Source organism: Calidris pugnax, unplaced genomic scaffold, assembly GCF_001431845.1.
Source record: "Calidris pugnax isolate Ruff unplaced genomic scaffold, ASM143184v1 scaffold54, whole genome shotgun sequence".
Classification (NCBI taxonomy): domain Eukaryota; kingdom Metazoa; phylum Chordata; class Aves; order Charadriiformes; family Scolopacidae; genus Calidris; species Calidris pugnax.
The window spans coordinates 4155843-4179550 of NW_015090864.1; the positions used below are offsets into that span (position 1 = coordinate 4155843).

Genomic DNA, 23708 nt, shown 5'->3' on the forward strand with positions numbered 1-23708 from the left:
TTGCAAAAGTAATGTGATAAGTTTGATGGCCAATGGCATGAGAAGCTGAAGGGAGGCTGGGGCTCTTCCACTTATCACCTGCTCATGTGAGACACCACCACCAGCCTGATTATTCACATGCTAAAACTGAGACAGTCTAGCACTTCCACTTCACTTTCTGACACAATGAATTTTCTTTAGCAGTAGAGACAGGACCAAGATCATTAAGTACCTCCAGAGCTATATATAATCTCCACTTTAAAAAAAAGTCTCCGTCAGCACCACTGGGCATCGCTACACAACAACTCCGTTATTCCAGCAGAAGATGGAAAAGGTGCAAGTAATGCAGGTCACCGACTAAAAGAGCAATATACTGAGGCTCTGTTTGAGACTGAAGCTTCTTTGGAAGAAGAGATACAGGGAATGAAGATGCTCTGCCCAGAAATACAAGGCAGACCTGGGAAGAGGCTCCATCTAGAACATGACCCACCAGACTACACTGACAGTAACAACAAAGTGTGTCCAATTTTGGCACCACTGGAAGGCAAAAAAAATTAGAAAGCAACGTAATATTTAGCCAGACCATCTTGGCAATGGCTCCCACTCAGCTGTCATGCTTGGAAGCCCCAACCAAAATTAGCAGGCTGCAGAAAATTAACTGCTTCAGCATAATCCGGTTCTTACCCATCTTTCCATCTACATCAGGCCTCCAATTCCACCGGTCCCAGACACTTGTACCTTATCCTCCACTCTCAAGCATCCACCCTGTAATAACAAACATACACAGAGTTTACAGATTAATTTTGACATTTCAACAGAGACAGTGACTGAACAGAACCACCCTTCACAAAGCATTTCCCCACCATCACCTGGGCTGGAGGAAAGAGGAGAACCATTAGTTAGGAATTGAGATCAGGAGTCTGCCCTCCTCTACACGCCCCAAAGGTAACAAACCTGGTACCTTTACGGTTTTAAAATCTTGGAGTAACCATGTTATACTTGTGCCACATGTCTCCTTTTATTAAGAACAGACCATCTTTAATACATTACACTTTTAATGGATTTTTACATTATTTAATGTAGACTTACAGAATCATAGAATGGTTAGAGTTGGAAGGGACCTTAAATATCATCTAGTTCCAGCCCCCTGCCCTGGGCAGGGACATCTCCCACTAGACCAGGTTGCTCAAAGCCCTTATGTTATCTTTAACACATTACATTTTGCAGCATCCCTATGAAATAACACTCACTTGGGGAACAGACCAACAGCAGGACACGGAAAGTCAGTCCCAAGGCAGCCTGTGTCAAAGCAGAAACCTAAACTTAGGCCTTCCAAATTCCAGCCAAGGTTCCTCAAGGCTGGATTACCCTTCCTCTGACCACACAGGAAAAACAAAAACAAACCTGAGTTTGAATAGTTCTCGACAGCAATGTACACCCCACACATCCCTCTTTCAGCCCTCTTTCAGCCTTTCAGCCCTTCCAGGGTCTCTTCCTGTTGCCAAGGGCTACTCATGGCTATCTGCTAATTGATGCAAAAGGGGGTTCATTTACCTGACACGTTGCATTGAGCCAATGCTTTGTGCCCACCGAAGGGGTGAGGTTTTCTGCACTGAGAAACTTAAGAGTGTAAACCTGGGGCTGCTGGAGTCAGCCCTGCTCACTAGTGGAAAACCTTATTTTCGACTCAATGAAGGTATAACCCACCTCAAGACGGGCACCTGATAAAGAGCAATGCGATAGAAGTGATCGGCAAAGACCAGTTCACTTCAGCTGACTGATAAGCACACAGATTTCTTGGTCATAAAGCTGTGTAAAAGCACCAGTAAATGGAGGGACACCTCAGATGCTTCCTCAGACTTGTACGGAGAGAGTAAGTCACTCCTGTCCTGCGGTCACTGCAGGCAACATTGCCCCAAAGTCACCAAGAGCTGTGCACGCCAGGACATAGACACAAATTCTGGAGTGTTATGTACCACAGATTGGGCAGAAGCAGTAGAAAAAAGGCACTTTGAAAATTTCCCAGCTCAGTCAAATCAATTTAAACACAATAACAAATCTGAAGTGAAAAGGGAATGATCGCACGCCGGGATTATAACGGTTTTCTGCAGCTCCGGCGCCTCGGTGCTGGCAACCAGGAGGATATTTATCCAACCTATTTTGAGAGAGACGAGCAGGAAGGGAAAGCGATAAGAAAGCAGCAGAGGCAGAAACGTACATGTGCCCCGAAGTGCGTTGTTCCTTTTGCTGCTGCAGCTTCCTCTCAGGACAGCACCATTTAACCAAAGAGCCCACGGCCGCTGGGACTCCGCTCTGTCCGTTTGCGAGACAAAGGAGGAGGCAAGGAAGTAACCAACAGGCTTGGAAAGGCTTAAAATCCTATCTCGAGGAGGAACCAGTTGGTCTACGCAACAGCGGAACGAGAGAGAGCAGAGAAACACCAAAAAGTAAATGTAAAAATTCCATCTGATTATAACAAGAGCAGGAAACGGCCCAAATCTTCACTGCTTTTGCTTTCAAAAGTTGTTGCGACACTTCCAGTAATTAAGCCGCGTGCAGAGTTGGCACCAAGGGCCACCTGCAGATAGCCTGGATTAACCCTAAATTCCTGGGGTAGCCCTGGTTAACTCTCCCATCAGTGTAATAGATTTCTCTAATGGCTTTTTGGACACCTTCCAGACCTTTGCAATCCCTACCTAGCTACGAAAGCATGCACCTACAGGAACCGTGCAAGAAACCCTGGAGAAACAGGTGACCCTTCCATCAGCAGAGCCTTGCCCTGTGCTCTTCTCCATCATCTCTGCCACAGCAAGCCCCTGAGACCCCAACTGCCCAGCTCTCCTGAGCAAACCAGCTGCCGTACACAGTGCAGGAAGCCTCCACAGATACACGAGAGAAAAAAAAAGAGAAAAAAAAAAGAGAAAAAAGGTTTCCTATTTTACCAGATCTCCTCAATCCTGAGGACAGCCAGCCTTCAAATTGGACTGCAAACACTGGCCATTTCCGTGGCTTCCCAAAAATACATACCAGCAGCTTCCTTTTACAGAAGGACAAATTCCTGTTTCTAGTACAAATTCTGTCCTTTTATTATCTCCCTTAAAAAACAGGGAGGGAAAAGGGAAAAAAATAAGAGGCGGGGGGAAAAAAAAAAAAAAAGGAAAAATCCTTTTTCTACTCTGATGTGCTTCAAAGCAGCATCCCCCTTCTCCTCCCACCAAGCTCCCTCATCACAGCCTTCAGGTGGTGGCAGTTCACAACACAAACCAGCAAGCACTTGAAACAGGGCTCCCATTCACACTCCACTGCTCCCATAGCTAGTGGAACCAGCTCTAAATCTACTCTAGATCTACTCTAAATCTCCACGGTCAATCTACAAACCACTGCCCTGGCAACCTCACTGTGTACAAACCCCATCTCCACAAGCAATGAAAGTTAAGATTAGATTTAACTGAGCTGAACTCAATTCTGCAGCCAAAGTGGTTCGACATCATTGTGGCTACAGGAGTGCAGAGTATGTGTATCCATATAAGAACTACATGCAAAGTTATTAATCCATTTTAAAACAAAATAGTGCCAGATATTCCCTTTTCACCCCATACTCCTGGCTGGAAAGGGATTAAACAAGACTGAGTTCAAGGCAGACAACAGCAACATAGTGCCCAACTAGATGTGACTCCAACCTCTGGGCATCTAAGCTGGGGAAGGCAAAGCAGGGGAGGAGAGGATGGAGAAGAGCAATGTTTTCCTGGATGTGAGAGAAGACAAAAATGTGACTGGAAGAGACTTACTAGGAAGAAGGATGTAAGATGAGGGTTAGGAAACTGGGAAGAATATAGTCCAGCATTGAGCTAGAGCCACCAGCAGCCTACCATTGACTTGAAATGGGATTTAAGGTATTGCCTACCCCAAAAAGGGCTGTTCTTCCCCCCCAGAGACTCAGCATCCATCATAAAACACAGCCCCTGAGTTGGGATGTCTTCCTCCCACTGCTGTACAAGTGGTGGCATCTCATTTTATCCTCCCCAGCCTTCCAGGGACAGCAGCACCTACTTATTTGGGCCCGAGTACCTCTTAACACTTTGGTTTGAAGGTGTAGGGACACACCACCATAAAAAAAGAATAATAAGCCACAGTTGCCCCTGGAATGTGGCTCAGCTGGAAAGCTACTCAAACTAGCATTGCTAAAATTGGGACTTTCCTTGTTTTTTCAAGCAGCAGGGAACAACATGTTGGGCTCAGCGAGTTTAACAAGCAAGAGTCAAGCGGAAAAAATCTCTCCTTTTTAAGAGTTGACCACATTAACTTTCAGCAAGTTTCCGGGAGTCCTGCCAGGGCGCTGGAGTTTTGTATACTACGGAACTGTTAAAAATATTATTGTAAATGTTATTTTCAAAAAGCTTCAGAGGCCAGGGCTTGGGGTAGCGTTAAAAAAAACAGCAAAGCAAATGAGATTGTTTTAATGGTGAGAATACAAACGTCTGCATGCTGATAGCTCAGACAAAGAGCCTGCAGGCTTGGCAAAGATGGAACCAAATGAGAGAACCGTTGAAATATTACAGGTTTCCTCAGATCATCTCAACCTCATCCTTACAGTTTTGTAAGGACACTACAGAACATTCAACCTTGTTCTCATAGAACTGCCTTGGAAATTGAACCGATATTTCAGACTACACAAAAGAATAGTTAAATTTCAGTGATGCTTCAGACAAGAGCTTACTTTCATGGCATTTTCCACTCAGGTTATCCAAAGGATGTGCCACACAAGGGTAGTCCAAAAGTAGCCATTTATGACTATGCGTCTCTGTAGATGTGGCATTTAGGGTCATGGTTTAGTGGTGGACTTGGCAGCATTGGGTTTACGGTTGGACTCAATCTTCAAGGTCTTTTCCAACCTAAATGATTCCATGTTCAGGAGCATGCAACTGGGATGGACTTTTTGCAAACAGGCGTGTAACCAGACCAGGTTTGCAGGCGTGTCTCCCCACTGGGCTCAAGGGACAGACTTCACGAGCCAAGATGAAGAGGAAAAAAAGCTTTTCTGAGCTTGCACTGATCCAGCTGCTAAGCAAGAAGAGACATTTGAGCATCAGCACAGCTCATGGAAGGAGCAAGCCAGTGCCCTGGGAACTACAGCGCATGAGAGCCAACAAGCAATTCAATAGGAACATGCATCAGTCGAGGGTTTTTTTCCCCATTTTTGGGCATCTTTTGCACTATATTTCACTGGGAGAAGAGATAGTCTATGCTTAAGAACCATTGTGCACGATGGAGGATACCCTCAGTCAGCCACCCAGCCAGTCCAGCTGTATTCAACAGCTGCTTCTAAAGGAAAATCTCCTGAGCCACCCCGTTGAATCTAGCACAACGTGTACGTAGAATAAGAGCTTTAAAAACCTGCATGAATCCTGCTCTTAACCTCCACAACAGCCCTTTAAAAACAGCCATTGAGAACTTAAAATCTCTCCCCTTTCAACAGTTCCTCTTCTCACAAATGACTTTGTAAATGAAACACTGCAGACAGCATGCTCCAAGAAGTTGTATTTTTAGTTATTCTTTTCTTGCTTTACAGTAATAATCCTTTTACCAAATTTCAGTTAAATAATCAGTAATTTATACTGGCATATAAAATATCTTTGATTTTGCCTACAGATCTCAAACTTCTGGAAACCCATAAAAGGAAGCAAATCAAAACTATTATAAAGGACTCTAATCAGAAAAGAAAAAAAAAATATCAGACAACACAGACCTATCAGGTCAAGGTTAATACATTTTTTTATATATATTTATAGCAGAAAATCAAGCAAAGCAAATTTCCAGAGAACACATGTGGTCCCCACCTGTTTGGTTTTTTACTCGCATCAAGGTTTGCACAGCCCAGAACTGCATCTCTCCTTGTTACAGAGGAACTGCCATCTCCAGCAGCTGGTGGAGCTGAACCAGTTTGCAGACACCCTGATTACACCCCAAACCCCACCACAGAATCACCAGATGCTGCATTTAAACACAAATTTTTAAGTCAGGCACTGAAGTGACAAAAGTCTAAAGGATCCTCATCACCAACCCATCATCACCCCAGAAGCCTGTGGAGCCAGGATTATTTAAATGCACAGCCCTGCTTGCTGAGGATGAAGGTGGAGAGCCAGAGGAGTGCTAGAGGAAAGGACTATACTGCATCATTTCCCCTCTTACAGAGCAAATTCCTGTCCTCGGACAGTTATCTGTGCACTTAACTAAAACCAGAAACCCTGATGCAAGTTACACCAACAGAAACCCTCTGATTTCAATGAACATACCCTCCTAAGTGAATACAACGAGGAAGGTGCACCCCTATATATATATATAAGGGAAACGCCAATGCAGAAGAGTACTGTAATTTCTTCCTTCTGCAGGTTTTCGTGGCCTTATTTTTGATTTTCAGAAGAAGGAGCAGAAACCAAAAAGGAGGAGTGGATAGTAAAACCTTCAGATGAAACACACCCTCAGAAACACGTTTGTCTCGGAGCAAAATCTTTCCTGGCAAAAGCAACTGGGAGAAAAGCACTTGCACAGCACCAATCTGCTATTCAGCATGTGGAACAAAGAGCCTCCATCAACACATCTTTACTCCAAAGAGCTTCAAAGCCAACACCGTGCAATGAAGAACCTGGCCTGAGAGCTGGCATCTGCACCGGGGACTGGGACACACAGTTATTCCCAAGGATAATGGCAGGAAGGAACCAACCTTGTCTCTGTGGCTTTGACCTCCAAGAGTATCAAAAGCAACACAAACTTCATGACTGGTCCAGCATGCTCTAACAGGGAGGTTAACACTAAGTGAGCAAACTTTGGACCAGGAATGAGGGAGGTCCATCCCATTCCCTGGTTGAGCAGCAAGACCTTGTGGCCAAATCAGGGGTTTTAAGCCACTGTGCCATCATCTCTCATGCTCATCCCACCTTCTCGCTGACCCACTTTCTCTCACTTGCAACATCCCGCTGACAGAATACAGGATAACACCTCTATCTCCTACAACTTGTCCTACCAGCCTTTGTATACCACCATTTACCTTCAACCAGCTGCGATCGATAGTCCCTCTCACAGCCATCCCACAGCACAGCTTCCTCTTTAACAAGCCACAGCCTCACCCCTGCAGCCCATCTAGATTTGATTGATCACAACATGACTTTCCAATCGACTGCGAAGCCAAGGGATGAGGACTAATTGACCCCTTTCTGCTCTCTCAGCAGCTACCTGGTTATTTTGCTCCTTCCTCGTGTGCAAGGAACATGAGCTTCACAACACGTGGGGAGGCCAGGGCCTGAGGATCAGCCCCAAAGAATCACAGAATGGTTTAAGTTGGAAGGGACCTTCCTGAAGATCATCGACTTCCAACCCCCTGCCCTGGGCCAGGACACCCTCCCCTAGACCAGGTTGCTCAAAGCCCCATCCAATCTGGCCTTGAACACGTTCAGGGATGGGGCATCCTCAACTTCTCTAGGCAACCTGTGCCAGTGTCTCACCACCCTCACAGTGAAAATTATTTTCCTGATAGCTAATCAAAATCTGCCCTCCTTCAGTTTAAACGCTTACTCCTCATCCTATTGGAGCCACTGCAGAATTTGCAAGGTCCTTTTCTTGCTCATGCCACTTCTGCCATGCAGTTCTGGATCAAGACTAGACCAGGGGGAGTGCTTGGTGGCAACCAAAAATTAAAAGACATGCTGTGTTTTGGGGCAGAAGAACCAGGTTTCTGCATAGCCCCAGGACACTGCTGTCTCCACAAGCTCCTGGCTTGTGCATGCCACCAGTGGAGTAGTGAAGGGGTTATGAAACAGAAACACGTGAGTCAGCTTTCTCAGAGGTTTTGTTCTCCTTGTCCTCTTGATTTGTTGTATCACGTGAACTCAAGTACACTTGGCTTCATGTGTGACTGAACACAATAGAAAATGAGCCATCAACAATGCAGTAACCAGAGTGGGCAACACACGGCCGTACACGCACGCAGCCTCACAGGTTGAGCACACAGAATCACAAAATTGTCCAGGATGGAAGGGACCTTTAAGATCATCTAGTCCAACCATCAACCTCACTCTGGTAAAAAAACATCACTAAATCATGTCACTAAGCACTATATCAACCTGTCTTCTAAATACCTCCAGGGAGGGCACTGCAACCCCTTCCCCGGGCAGCCCATTCCAAGGCTTAACAACCCTTTCAGTGTCAAAATTTTTCCTAACATCCAATCTGAACCTCCCCTGGTGCAACTTGAGGCCATTTCCTCTTGTCCCACTGCCTGGGACTCAGGAGAAGAGTCTGACCCCCCCCCTGGCTACACCCTCCTTTCAGGGAGTTGTAGAGAGCAAAGTCTCCCCTCAGCCTCCTTTTCTCCAGGCTGAACACCCCCAGCTCCCTCAGCCTCTCCTGCTGAGGCACTGGAACAGGTTGCCCAGAGAAGTTGTGGCTGCCCCATCCCTGGAGGGGTTCAAGGCCAGGCTGGATGGGGCTTTGAGCAACCTGGCCTGGTGGGAGGGGTCCCTGCCCAGGGCAGGGGGGTTGGAACTTGATGATTTTTAAGGTCCCTTCCAACTCTAACCATTCTGTGATTCTATGATCATGTAATGGTGACCTGCTCCCGCAGCGCAAGGCAGCAGGTCGTGGCTGCTGCACTGGCTCCCCTTCGCTCTCCAAGCCCAGTGGTGGGGAAGAGAAGATGAGGAGACTGACAGATCTTGCCTCAAAATCCAGCTTAGGGCACTGCCAAGTGTAAGGCTGAGGGCACAACAGTTCACCAAGGCCAAGTCTGCAAGGGAGGCAGAGCAATGACTAATTTCCTCTCTGACAGCTTCCAGCCTGGTGCAGTGCAATGGAAAGTCTCAGGCAGCAGAAGGCTGTGGGCCTTTTCAGCCATCTCAGAGGAAGTCTGACCCAAAGATTTTCAGAAGAGAGAAGCCCATCACCCTCGAGAGACTGTGGGCCAGCCCTGATCTGCCAAGGCAGCCATACACCACCTCCAAACCAGTGGAAGACCAGTTGCTCAGCTGCTCCAAAATCAAGTCACTTATTAAGGCACAGTGGGGAAACAGTCAACTACTTTTGGAAGAAAGCTCTGGAGAAATACAGTTCAGCTCAATATTGATTCCCACGGCCCCGTTACAGACAGACAGAATTAATTTCCAGGATGGAAAGAACATATGCCTGCATATCAAAACAAAATACAGAAGCCTTCCCAGTTCTTCAGCTGCATTTCAATGGAAACCAGAAGGCTGTCACAATGGAAAGATTTCGGTTTTCTAATTAATGCTCCCTGCTGAGCCTTTAATGCTGCTAATTGATGAGGAGAGGCAGTGTCCAGACATCACTTGCAATTGCTTTTTACATCTTTAGACCAAGTTTTCTCTAAATTAAATAATAATAAGGCAGATTTGCTCCCTGCACGCACTGTGCCCTGCTCCAACTCCCTCCTCCCTAGAAGATGTCTGGTTGAGGGGAGGGAGGCAAAGCCCATCTCAGAGCTCGTTTACAAGTGTTGGAAGTTTTCCTGGAAAACGTCATCTGCGATACTGTCACTTCCACACAACATGCCAAGAGAAAAAACCATCAGTGCCAGGGACATGGTCTGTACCATGGAACACCCAGCTCCTACCCTCCTTGGATCTAGGGGACAGCTTCTCCCAATTAAACAAAGCAACCACTTAGCCAAGACGTGTCCCACAGCACCTCCAGAAAATGGCACAAAATACACCACAGCATCAGGAAACAGATTATCATGCCACAGCACAGCCCCAGGGGCTCAACACAGTGCCACCACCAGCAAAAACATCTCATTAATGGCAGAGCAGGCTTGGTTGATCACCTACACCACAGAACGGTCCTGGTGTCTAATCCTAAATATTGATCTCACACTGGTGTTGACCAGGAGACACCCTTGGAGCCAGCAGAGTGAGCCCAAATGCAAAAGCCAACACAGTCTCAACATCAGAAAGCAGTTCAGCACAGGCCTAGATAGCAAATTTCTGCTCCTGTCCCCTACTTGTGCTCAGCACGTGCTCTAGTTCTTCCCTGAATCAGTTAAGGACAGAACCCGTCCCTTCATACTCACCACTCAGCGATTTCGGTCTGGGAGATGCTGAGTGCTCTGAACTGCAAATGAGATCAGGGAGTGTGAAATAAAATAAAATAAAAAAAAAAGTACGCATCCGTGAGGCCTTGCCATGGTTACTGAGGAGTAATAAACGAAACAGTGTTGATGGTCCCCAAGCTCAGGCCTGAAACTCCAGCACTGGAGTGTTTGTCATCGCAATAGCATTTCCACCTGCACCTCTCTGACATCCCCTCCGGGAGTCTTCACACACCACTGTCATACATCATGGCCAACAGAGCCCAGGCCAGCTGTGCAGATGTCTAGCTGGCTGACCTCTCCTTACCAAAAGGCTTCTAATTTCTTTTTCCCCTATTATTATTAGCTTTCAAACCACCTACTCCATCATAAAGTAAAATTAGCTTATTCCAAGAGTGTTAAAAAAAGATGAGCTGACGCCCGCACAAACTGAGGCCCAGCAAGTCAACGAGAAGGCTCCAAGCATGCAAAGAATGTCAAGTTTAGTGCTTTTGGGCCCTTTTACTGCATAATCCTATTTCTGCAAGCAACTGGGGCACGTGCAAGTGAAGTCACGCGCGCGTGTGTGCGGAGTCCCTCACCTGCAGAGGCTGGCTGCTGCTCTTCCAGAGCACCCCGAGTAAACTCCTCCTGTCTCCCCACCAGCCTATTAATAAATATACCTCAGGGAGAAAAACTGCACGCCAGCGGGGAGGTGGACGAGATGATCTAATAGGACCTTTTCCATCTTTTAACTTTTATGCTTAGTCACGGGACAAATACCTCCCACGTTGTAAAGAAACACGCTGGCTTTGCTTCCCTGCCTGCGTTGGGAGAGCGTTGCCCTCTGAAGATGTTGCATTTTCAGGCTGTTATTTCCCTCATGCTAACAGGACTTACCCTGGGGAAGAGTTAAGCACAGGAGGACTTGCATCTGCCTGGCTTTCTCCTTCGGTAAGTTCCAAGGCACCTGACTGAGTCCCCTTATTCCTGTCCCAGCAGCCACAAGCAGCATAGAAACCTCATTTCTCTGTTATCAGAGTCCTTGTGCTTCTCTGAGCACTCGAGCCTGCTCCTGTCCAAGGTGGAGAGGCACTCCAGCTACTCCTGCAGAGAGGGGGCTGGCAAGAGAACAGGCATCAACCATCCTCTCCATCAACCAGCCAGGTTGAGCCTCCCATGAGAGACTGCCAGAAAACAGCTCAAAAAAACCCCTCAACCACCGCAGAAAGGGAAATGCAAGGAAGCAAATGGTTTTGGGAGAAGAGAATCCTGTGCAGCTTAGATTGTACAGAATAGAATACAATAGTGTAGTTTGGGTTGGAAGAGACTTTTAAAGTCATCTAGTCCAACCCCCCTGCAATGAGTAGGGACATCTCCAACTAGATCAGGCTGCTCAGAGCCCTAACCAACCTGACCTTGAATGTTTCCAGGGGTGAGGCATCTACCACCTCCTCTGGGCAACCTGGGCCAGTGTGTCACCAACCTCAATGTAAAAAATGTCTTTAAATCTTGTCTGAATCCTCCCTCTTAATTTAAAACCATTATCCCTTGTCCTATCGCAAGTGTAAAAAATGTCTTCTTGAAATCTTGTCTGAATCCTCCCTCTTTTAATTTGAAACCATTATCCCTTGTCCTATCGCAACAGGTCCTGCTGAAAAGTCTGGCCCCATCTTTCTTACAAGCCCCCTTAAGTAGCTAGAGCTTACAGTGCAATCTGCATCAGTGTTGATTGATGCCACCAGCAAGGCTGGCTCTTTGTTTTAAATTGCAAAGACCTGCAATCACACAGAGAAGGGTCCAGTTGCTCCAGCATCTCCAAAGCACGTTCAAGCAAAGGTCCTGCTGAAAAGCCTGGCCCCAACTTTCTTACAAGCACCCTTAAGTAGCTAGAGCTTACAGTGAAATCTGCATCAGCGTTGATGATGCCACCAGCAAGGCTGGCTCTTCGTTTTAAATTGCAAAGACCTGCAGTCACACAGAGAAAGGTCCAGTTGTTCCAGCATCTCCAAAGCACGTTCAAGCAAAGCATGCTCCCAGTTTGCAAGGTTTCTACAAGAGACCATCCTCACACATAATCCAAAGGGCAACCGAGAGCCTCTGGATCACAGATCTGCAACTCTTCCTCTGCAAGAAAAAAAAGACTTTTACCATATAAATTTACAAAAAAAGCATACAGCGTAAAAAAAACCCCAAAAGTCACACAATCTGGGCCTCTTGCAACAAGACAGACACCACGGGATGAGGAAGCAACGCTGCGAAAGGAGTCAGCAGTAGAAGATTTTGCTTCTAGTTCAGCTGCTGGACCACAAGATGACCCTGAGCATTGCCAACTCTTGTAGGATTCAGTGTTTTTCGTAAGTACTCGACTCCCGGAGTCACATGATTACATCAGAATCCACGCTTCCTTTTTTTTTTTTATAGTTAAAAAGAAGTCCTTGTAGATGTCAAAAGTTGACGAAAGAAGTGTAAGTCACGAAGTTTGAAATGCTCAAACAAAAAGTGAAAAAAAAACCATTTATTTTAAAAATCACTATTTTAATCTTAATTAATCATGTTTTGGAAGCAAGAATGTGATCCAAGATTCTTTTCCTCCAACGCTGTACACTGGAAACCTTAGACTGGGCAAGGAATGACTTAACTTGGGATGGGGGGGGGGGGGGGGTCCAACATCCCCCTCTCTAAGTTACAGATGAGAAAATACAGCTTTCGCTGCAACACCTGCTTAGAAACTTTGAGGTACCCTGATGCTGGCCTCCCTAGTCAAAAGAGCATATTGTCTCCCGATGCATAACGAAGGCACAGTAGTTAAAAATAACTAAATGATTAATTGATACAGCAGAACAGCTTGCCAAATTTTGCTTCCACTTCTTTTATCCATCATCAAGCTGGGTAATGCCCTGGAAGTCAGCTACATCAGCTCATTTCTTGGCACCCTCCACTCACCAAAACTAATGGATTTACAGCCACTGATGGGTCTTGCCCAGCAGAAATACCTTGTGGTAGTAATTAGTCTGTAAATCAGGACCTGAGCTTCTGAAAAAGCCTTTGTTGGCTCTTGCAGAGCTCATCCCGTGCTGCTGCTGAGTCCTGGGGCACTGCTTCAGCTCTCCACAGCACTACAGGTGCCTGGGCTGCACCCAGCCATCACTTCAGACTAATAAACTTTGGCCCCACATTTAAACATCCACAAGCACCACGAAAAGAAGCCTGCAGGTCACATTTATTTCCTTTTTTTTGCATGGAAGAAAATTATTAAGATCTAGAAGACTCTGGGGGCGTGCATTGAATACATCATAGCCATGGAAAAAGGGGGTAAACGCTACCCTTCTGACTCAACCAGTGGTCTTCACCCACTCTGCCCAAAGCTAACTAAGATGCAGAGAAATTCAGAGGAGAAGGAGAACAGGAAGGACCTGAGAAATCACAGCGGCCACAGCAGCCTCTGGTGCAGGGTGCTCGCCCAGGCAGCCAGCCCAGAGCCAACCTCAAGGGGTACCCTACGTCCAGGGCCCCGAGTTGAGCTCAACGGTGCCGTTCCTGGAGCGAGGGTTTGCTTTTCACCAGCCGTGCAGGCAGCAAGTGGGCTGTTCTTGCATCGCAGACCAGTTTCCTTCCACACAACGGAAGCCTCGCTGCTCTCGCTTGGCAAACGTTCATGGGTTTCTGCATTATCTCAGCTTCGAGATTACAAGGAAGTGAATGCATACCTGTTGAGTCACACTCTTCCCTCTCACCCCTGGCCCACGGCCGGGCTATTACGCTGCTGAGTTCCTGCTGTTCCCAGCACAGACCTGCTGCTGCCCCTCTGCAGCTCTCACCCATTGCTGCAGCAACCCCTGGACACGCTTCTGCCTGCCCCAGCGGGGCATTTAACCACAGCCAAGCACTGGCAGAGAACGTGCACAGCACGAGGGGTTGGTCCACCTCTATTAAATTCCTGAACTCAGCTAACGTCGCTGCACACAGTGTTTAACAAGCCTAACCTGAAAGGAGGTTGTAGAGAGGCAGGTGTTGGCCTCTTCTCCCAAAGGACGAACGACAAGACCAGAGGAAATGGGCTGAAGTTGCGGCAAGGGAGATTTAGATTAGATATTAGAAAGAACTACTTTACTGAGAGAGTGGTCAGGCACTGGAACAGCCTGCCCAGGGAGGTGGTGGAGTCACCATCCCTGGAGGTATTTAAGAAACATATAGACATGGCTCTTCAGGGCATGCTCTAGTGCCCAAGGTTATTGGTTTATGGTGAGGTGTTGAGTGTGGGGTTTAGTTGGTGGGTGCAGTGTTTTTGGTGGGTGTTTAGTGTAGTGTGTTTTGTATTTGTTTGGTGTTTGGTTTTTTGTTTTTTTTTTTTTGTGTGGTTGGACTCAATCTCAGAGGTCCCTTCCAACCACTAAGATTCTGTGATTCTGTAACCCTCGCTCCCTCCACCACCTGCAAGGCACAGGCACATTAAACCCACCACTCTGTGTTATCTCTCTATTTGAAGCTTTTATACCTTCTGCCTACTGAGGATTTCCCATCCCTCCTCTCTGCCCACTCTCCGGTGCCTCTGAAGGGTGGCAAGATGCTGCAGAGGCTGCTGCAATCTGGTCACAGAGGTGCTGAAATACCTGGGGACCTCCTGCTACCCAAAGCTATCACCCCTCTGATTCTCCTCTGGTTAACAGTAATCTCACTGCTCTTGGTTCTCAGGGATGTGAGTGCTGCTCCCTTTAAACTGTGCAGACAGAACCAGAAAGCGAGGGTCTACAAACAAATATTTATTTTAAATATATATATACAAATCAGACTGACCAAACATTGAAACACCTCTTGCTAACACCTGCCTCGCTGCATCGCTACAGAATCAGCTCTCCATCTGAGCAAACATCAGTAAAAAAAAAAAAAGATAAAATGATGCAATTATGATTTTGCTTGCAAAATTTTCTCTGCGTCTCCTCCTCCTTCCCCAGAAGGTTTTGCTTTAAAAGAAAAATACCACCCATAATGTTTCTACGCTTGCTTATTTAAGAGGAAAAACACAGCATGCAGCTCTTCTAATGTTACTAGTACCTTTCCTCTTTCTATGGCGAAACATGACTAAATGAGACAGGCTACAAAAACTAAACAGATGTGGAAGTTACAGGTCTTTTCCCCGTGTGTCGTCCCCCCCCCCTTTTTTCAAATGAAGTATTTTATTATGCAAACTCAAAACCCCAGATCTCACACACAAAGAAGGGAGTTTGGAAATCCCCCTCCCTCCCCCCACCCCCACTGCTATTTGCTAAGGAAACCAGATGCCCAAACCCAGCCAAAAAAAATGATCTCAGCCATTCTTAAGAGAGGCTACAGTGCATTTTCATGAGTCATGGAAAGCAACAACTCGTTGCTTTGGTAATGCTAGGTAAGCAACTGGTCACCCACCCACAACCAGACTTTCAGTAATAAGTCAAAGAGCAGACCGTTTCTTGACAGGTTACGTCAGAGACTGCCCCAAAAATAGAGCCTCACAGCAACTTCACCTCTCAGGAGGTTTTAGAAGACACGCCACAAAGCGTGTCCTATAAAAGCATTTAGCAAAGCATCCAGTAGCCGGGATTCCCCAGAATCTTGATTCCTTCGTGGCAGGAGGTGTTTCTCAGCACCCCACCTCCCAGCCCGTGCTCTGAAAGCTGGCAGAGATGCCTCCTACGGGCAGCAAATGGAGGGGGAAGAGACAGACGGAGGCAGGGATTAGTGAGAAGGAGGCAAGTCCCTTACCCACGCTCTTCCCACGAGCTAGGGCAGAGGGGAAACCTGCTGCCTGCCTGCCCAAAAGGCAACGCTGGGGCAAGCAGGCTTGTAGGAAGAACTGCAGGATGCTTCATCCACCAGACCCCTTCCAACCAAGGGTCCAGTAGATTGCACAGCATGTACCCACCGGACTCGATGCCCGCACAGATGTGTGAAAAATATACTTAAGCTTTCATCAGACCCTGACCAAATTGCTTGCTCTTCTCATTTCTGCAGGGCTGCAAGCTAAGAACCAGCAGGTTCTGGGGTTGAACAGAACATCGCTGTGTCTACTGCCACCTCAAGACTCATGCAATAAATCTATGTGCAATTTAGCCATGCACTGCAATGGGAAAATCAGGCTTCTAAAAAATATATATTTATATATATATATTTATAATTTTCCTACCACACTCTCTGGGTGAGGAAGGCTACTGCAGGGGCACCACTCAAAGCCCTCCTGAACATGGCCATGCAGATAGCAGGGTTGGTGCAACCTAAAGCTCTTCAACCATACATATCCAAGGCACCCATCCATCACAACTGAGGGCTGAGGTTGAGGAAATCCAGCCCAAGACAGGTCAGGGAGGTGGGGGGTTCCCCCTGCAGCAAGGGGAGACCCCTTCCAACACATCCCACACACACCTCCCACCTTCATCATCGTGGAGACTCCTACAGTCAACACAGTGCCACCACTGCCCGAGAAGTTCCTGCAGAGGTGAGACATCAAACTGCACCTCTCTGGCAATGCACGCTACGAAAGGCAAACTGGCTTCCCCTGTAATGATACTGGATAGTAATAATACTGGGTGCAAGAAGTCTTGCTCCATCTCATCTAAGTCCCCAATAGCTTTGGGACTCTGCGGTGGTCCAGGATGAAAGCTGAGTGTGCCACACCATCTCCCTGGGACAGCCCAGTCGCTTTCCTGGGAGGCAAGTTGCCTTGCACAGGATTTCCTGGACATCAACCAAGACTGGAACTAGCTTGTCACCAGCTTTCCCTTCAAGAGATGAAGCCAGTTACAAGCAATCTCCAGCACTTTGTGCTGGGTCCAGAAGGTTTGGTCTCACCTCCCATAACACAAACTGCAAACAGAACACACATCCTCAGGTCTTCCGGCCCCATCCCAAAGCTGACCAGGTAACGCAGCGGATGTTAGTCAGACCGGTAATGCTGTAGGTGAAGTTGCTGAAATATTGTGATGATTAAACATTTTCTCTCTTTTTTCTTGAGTCATCAGCCAGGTAACCCAGTGACACATCGTGCGCATCTTTAACATTGCAGCACCTTGGGGAGACCTGCAAACAGAACACACATCCTCAGGTCTTATGGCCCCATCCCAAAGCTGACCAGGTAACGCAGCGGATGTTAGTCAGACCGGTAATGCTGTAGGTGAAGTTGCTGAAATATTGTGATGATTAAACATTTTCTCTCTTTTTTCTTGAGTCATCAGCCAGGTAACCCAGTGACACATCGTGCGCATCTTTAACATTGCAGCACCTTGGGGAGAGCACCATGGAGAGCCTCACCAAGCATCCCCGCCCCAAACAAAAATAGGCAAAAGCGTCCATGGTTCCTCAAATCTCATGCTCAAGAGATCATTTCAGTGGAGCGAGGTGAAGCCAAGCCAGTCTTCAGACAGAGGCCACCACCAGGCTATGTAGATAACAACACAGCTGCCCTTTCACTGGAGCCACTCATGACTCAAGTCAGCATCCAGAAGCACTTCATATTCCCCAGGTAGCACAGCCAAAAGTGACCATATCACAATACAGGGAGCAAGGAGGCATCAACCCAAGTCACCAGCGAAGCAGATCCTCTCAGCCAGCAAAGCCAGTGCAAGCTGAGGATGGGGAGCAGGAGAGAGCACCCGGGCTGCGGGGTCCCACATCCAGGCAGCCCTGATGGTCCTCTCCCAGCCTCAACACCCGAGAAGGCTGCACCAGGAGACGTCAGCAGGGCTTCCCCTGGCTTCCACCACCAGAGGAGCAGCTCCTGGGAGTTAAGAGAAACCAAGAGCAGAGTTTTCCAGTAAAAACTCGAGAGAAGCATGACAGGACTTGCCTCATCATGTTTCTTCCAAGGAACTGCAATTGCCTCCCTGCAGCCACTGTTCTGAAGGAATATGCAGTGAGAGCACCTTTCCCTACCCTTTTCCCTCTGGCAAAACACAGCAGAGCTCTGGAGCAGCTCGAATGCACCCTGCTGCTGGGTTTATCCCAGGAACCAACAACATTCAGAGCTGGACCTTGAACCTTTCAATAAAACCAGTGATGCAATAAGCTACGCACTGCTTAATACTGTCTCTGTTTATCTCCTTCACTTGCCACCAGCACCATCCAAAGAGAAATAACTGAAATATCTTGCATATTTCTCTAATGACTCTTGCTACTTTGTTAGTGCTGGCACTGGGGGGACTAAGACTGAGGAGCAGCAAAGACATTCCACTGGTTTATAAACCGGGTGCTCAGGTTTCCCAAAAGCTGCTCTCCAAGCGGGAAGCCAGCAGAAGGATTGCAGCAGAGGGATTAGTGGTGCATTTTTTGTGCTGAAAGGCAAAGAGAAGGCATCGAGGCTGCAGAGTGAGCGCCTTGCATCAGCAAGGAAAGCTTTCCAGGAGCTTGGCCCAGCCCGGTGTCTTTACCAAAGGATGCTTCATCAGTTCAGCAAAACAAGCTCCACACTACACCAACGCCTTGACCAACCTCAACAGAAGCAAGCCCAAAATCTATGTTCTCTGATTTCCAAGTACTGGTTATTCATCACTTACACACTCCCGGACCGCTCTGCCCCACCATCCCAGCCCACACACCTCCTTCCAGCCACAGCAACCACGATATTTCTGCTGCAGATACCAAGCAGAGTTATTATCAGCCCATCAGCATCACCCAGCTCTATCTAGATAGCGCTATCGGCCGCCCTTTGCGATGACACCGCACTGACCCAGCATGCAAAAAAGGGACAGTCCCGTGTCCCCCCCCCAGGGCACTCCCCAAGTAGTGACAGATCAGAGGCGAGATTTCCCCGTTCCTCGAGACACGTGCTCACCACACTGAGTCCACCACCCTTCTGCAGGGACCTCATGCCTTGGGACAGGGCATCACCAATGAAGAGATTAAACATCTGTTAGATAATTTTTTTTAGGCTCTTACGGAGGGTGCTGCACTATTTCCAGTTTACAACTAGACTACAATGATCCCATCTCTGCTCAGCCACAAAAACCCAAACAGGTTGTATCGCAAAAGCACCAAGCAATCCAAATAATCCACTGTTCTCATCACGATGGACTTCCACATACAAGGACAGATCTCAGAAGATACCCCAAAGTCTTCTTCCAAACCTCTGCATCGAGACCAGCATCAACAGAACGCGTAGCATAACACAAGGTTCATTCTTGCACATGATCGTCGGGCTAACAACTGTTATGTGCAAAATTTTCACCAGTCCCTTGGGGATTTGTGGGCACTTGGAAGCCACTGTGCAAGGAACACCTTCATGGGGACAAGGCAACCACAATCACCCCAGGACAGTCCTACTAGAGTCCTACTACAAAGCATTGCAAGAGGCCACAAACACCCTCAGCAGGGTTGGATTTAAGACTTTCCTACCTCCTTTGCAAAGAATTATCCCACAAATTATTTTCCCAAAGCAATTGTATGGAGTCGTTTTTCCTCTGAATCATCTAGCTATCAATCAACTTTTTGTAATTTAGCATGCAAGTTCCTGGCCATCGTAGATTTGCAGAGCGCCTCTATTCCACCCACCCAGGGCTATTTTCTCAAGCAATTTGGTGTTTAATCACTACCTGAACACCTCAACCCGTCCTCCCACCCCCTCCAAGGACCTGGCCCACACACATGCTGCTTACACAGCAGCCCATGCCGTAGCTTGGCCGGCTCCTTCCAGGATCTGGCCCGTGCTGCCGGGCACGGCACGCATCACCGACCGGACTTTGTCCCATGCACCTTCTACGGTGCCGAGCCAAACCCCAGGCTCAGCTCCACCCTGGGTCTCATTCCTGTTCTGGCTTGTCCTTCCTGAGGTGCCCCCGATCACCTTGCAGAGTGGAAAGTATAAAACTAGGGGAGCTTCTACGGAACTGACAACTAGTTCTGCAGAAAACGGTGGCCAACCTGGGTTTTAACTCAGGAAAGCAGAACAGGCTCCAGCCTACTGTGGATTCTCATTAAATTTAGAGTCCCTTGGTCTCCACTAACATTTATATTAGGATCTTCCAGGGTAGGAAAAAGCATTTGAGGAATGGATTTGGGAGCTGAATCCCCCTTGTTTTAGGGGGGTACAGGTATAACTTTCACCCTTGACTTCTAAAAGCCTCAGAAGGTCCAGGTCAAACCCTCCATGTCTCAAGCACCCTGGGAACAGAAGCTGGGACCTGAGACCAGATACAGTGGTGACATGCAATGGCATGTCCCCACCTTGGGTCACAGAGAGGGGAAAGCAGGGAGAAGAGCTGCGAGTAGCCACAGGGCTCGACCATGAACCCACATACCCCCAGCTCACTGAACCCTTCCACCACACCACTGCAGCACCGGGTGAGCCAGCTTTGGACCAAACACCTCCACAAGTGCCCACCACAGGCCACGCTGATGGTCCATCTTCCACCATCCCCGGCTCAGCTTGGCCCCAAGCTCTGTAGGTCCAGGGAAAGCTCCTGGAGCAACAGCCCCAGGGCTGAAACAAAGCAGGGGGGCCATGTACCCCTATCCTGCAGCCCCAAAACTCTCCACTAGCCCCTCTACAAGAGTTCTCCTCTTGCTCTCCCTTCCCATGTAATCAGTTTTCTGCAGAGAACAGCTTTCCAGTGGCTTTGAAGAGCATCCGTTTTAAGGGAGATGTTTGCTGTTTCTTGCTTGCATCATTACAGATGAGTTGGGACAGGCTGATTCGTTTGGACACTGCTGGCATTTTAGTGACTAACAGGAAGATTACTTGGCCAGACCAGATCCGAATTGCAGAGACAGACAGAAAACAAACAGAAATGCCCACATATCCACGCTCACGTGTGCTCACTCATGCCTTCACGGACAGAAAAGCACTTGTCTTGTCCATCTGGTGCTCACCACAGCATTGACCACATCAGAGGAAGGCTCACACTGCACAGGGTACCGGGCCAGCCCGTGGAGAGAGAGGCACAACAGAGATGACATTTGTTATCTCTGCATCTCACATCGTACTTGGCAAAGACAGAAAAGGTGCCAGGAAGAAACACAGTCCTGACCCGGCGTGCACAGCCACATGCAGGGATGGTGAACTGCTCCCCTGAGGGACTCACCGAAAATGCCTTGTCACCCATTTCCCCTCGTGGAGTTTAAGCAGGAAGATAAACGAAGTCTGGGGATTGAGGGTGAACCCGCCAGGCTGAGGATCAGTGGGCCATTTATAGCTGTTCTGAAAAGCATCTGAGCAAATAGAAAGAAAAAAGTTGGAATTCCATATTCCCCTCCTTATGGCTCCGTAATGCATTTTCCGTCCCCCTGGTGCACAGCTGACATTCTGCACATTGCTGTGAGCTCGGCCAGCGAGATGTGCGGAGAAGGGAGTGGAAGCCACCGAGCCCAGCAGCCTCCTGCTGCCGTCAGGCACCAGTGAGCACTGTCCCTGCAGCCACCCTCCGTGGGAGCCGGGCCACAAAGGGCTCAGCCACCTCCCAAGAAAGCCTGGCACGTGGGATGCGTGTCCCTCTCCCGTGCTGCATCTCAGGATCTAAAAGAGTCCAGAGATTTGTAGAGAGAAAACACATTTCCTTGGACCAGATGAATTGTACAGGCTGAAGTGCAGTTGAATCTTTTTTTTTTTCCCCCCCTCTCTCCCTTTTCCTTCAGATGATCTCCTCCATCAGGAGAGCCAAGGTAAACTCAAGAGCAAGTGCTCCCTCCTAAATCTCAGCCCTGAGGTTTGCTGCTTCTGCGTGTAGACAGTCTCGTACGCTCCAAAGGCAGTCTGCGTTCACCCAGCAGTCTAATAAAAGATATCCCTTCTAACAGCAAACCCTGACTCACTTCCCTCTAGCCTCCACCAGCAGGTCTCCGATGCAGGCAGGGCCAGATGAACCACAACAGAAGATCCTGCCAGCTTTCGCACTGGTTCCCACGTCCGGCTGGGGAGAGCAGGGCTGGAAGCACATCACCTTCCGTGCCACGGCAGCACTCTCCATCCCACAGCTCTGCCAGGGACCCAGACACACCACCATCTTCCCAATAGGAAAATTCAGAAAACACATCGAGTCCAAGCCGCACGCTGACAGCGGGAAGCATCATCAAGCAACAGCAATGTTTCGGAAAGGATGGAGAGAAGACTGCACTCCTCTGGCTGCTGTAACCGCCGGCTCTTCGTGACACAGTGTCCCCATCCTGGATGAAAATCCAGCCTACATCTCTCTAACAGCCTCCAAAAAAAGAAATGCATCGCCTATCAGCACACACTGACAGGGCAGAGCTGTGGGTTTCTGATGGAGATTTAAGACCCACAGAAAAAACTGCAGCACCGAAACCCATTTAGAGAAGGAAGGTATAAAAGAGCCTTTAAATCCACATCCCACCAGGCTGGCAGCCCATCCAGCCTCGCCCCTGCCTCCGACAGAGGAGCTTTTACAAGCTGCAAAGACTTCCTAGGGCAAGGACTGTGCCCAGCTGCAGAGTTATGCCCCCATCTGCAGGAGCCCGGGGGAACCTTGAACCCCCAGTTATAACTAACATCAAATTAGGGGATCTGGAAACTGGACAGTCTGACACAGGTATCACAAGACGCAGGTAGCCACGGGCAAGCCCCCAGATGCAGCCCATCTCCCACACGCCTGAAGAACCCCAGAGCCACACTCCGGGCACGAATCCTGCACGGAGCTGCATCAAACTGCACGTGCTGGACTGGAAATAAATTTACAAGGTACCACAGAAGGCAATTCCCCCAAACCGCTCGCGCTCACCAAAAAAGCGAAAAAGCTTGACCCTGGAAATCCCTGGGATCACTCAAATTCTGCACAAATCCCAAGCCAGACCCAGATTTTCAGTCTATGCCACTGGCCATACGTGCAGACCCTGCACCGGACCAGGAACGGGTCCACTTCCAAAAACCACTGCGTTACAAGACAGGAACTGAAGAGGAGGATAAAAGCAGCAGCCGAGGAGGAGGGAAACTGCTCTCCAAGCTGTGTCGGGGCCAGCGAGAGACGCGTTTGGCTGCCGTGCAGGACCTGGCCAGCCAGCCGGCGCACACCCACTGCTGCTGGCACAGGGCTCCCACCTCCGCCGAGCTCCCCACCCGCCCAGGGAGCAAATCCTCCCGGAGCATCATCCCAAATCCTGGCACAGCTCCCCCATTGACAGCCGCTCGCTCCATCCAGGTGGAAATCCCAGCTTCCCAGCTCCACCGGCCGGCACGGTCACTCACTCACACCACTCGGGTCCCAGCATCCTGCATCCACGGGGGTCCGTGCCCTCCGCAGAGCCTTCCTCCTCCTCACCGCTCACTCCATCCATCCTCACCGCTCGGGACAGACTCTGCACGGGGAGGACTTTGCTCATGGGTGAGGGCTGGCCAGGCGTTCCCACAGCTCCTTGGCACGGACTTAAGGCTTCCCACCGAAGAGGGACCCAAGCCACCAAAGCCAGACACAAGCCATCAAAGCCGGACCCAAGCCACCAGCTCAAGAGTTTACTGCATCCCCATAATGGGACCCTCTGTATCAAGGTCTAATCCCAGCACTCCCTCTCCTACAGCCCCAGCAGGGACAGGCTGACTCCCCCAGCCAAAAACCTGGGAAAAAAGAGTTCACCCGAAGCACCAGGCGAGGGCTGTGCCGGGGAAGGTAAATCCCCAAAGGGTAAATTCCCCCCCCACGCTCCGTGTCCCGCACCCACCGCCCCCCTTCCTGGGGACCCG

The 23708-nt window shown here is 48.7% G+C and overlaps 1 protein-coding gene across 2 annotated transcripts in view; it reads right to left on the bottom strand.

Annotated features, from left to right (window-relative positions):
• LOC106889782 (mitogen-activated protein kinase kinase kinase 3-like) overlaps positions 1–748 on the bottom strand; it is a 61420-nt gene extending 60672 nt beyond the window's left edge. For both annotated transcript variants that reach the window (XM_014945191.1, XM_014945190.1), the window contains exon 1: positions 664–748. In XM_014945191.1, the coding sequence (XP_014800677.1) occupies positions 664–667 (4 nt within the window). In that variant the 5' untranslated portion in view covers positions 668–748. The remainder of the gene's footprint in view (positions 1–663) is intronic.
• Between the last annotated feature and the right edge of the window lie 22960 nt (positions 749–23708).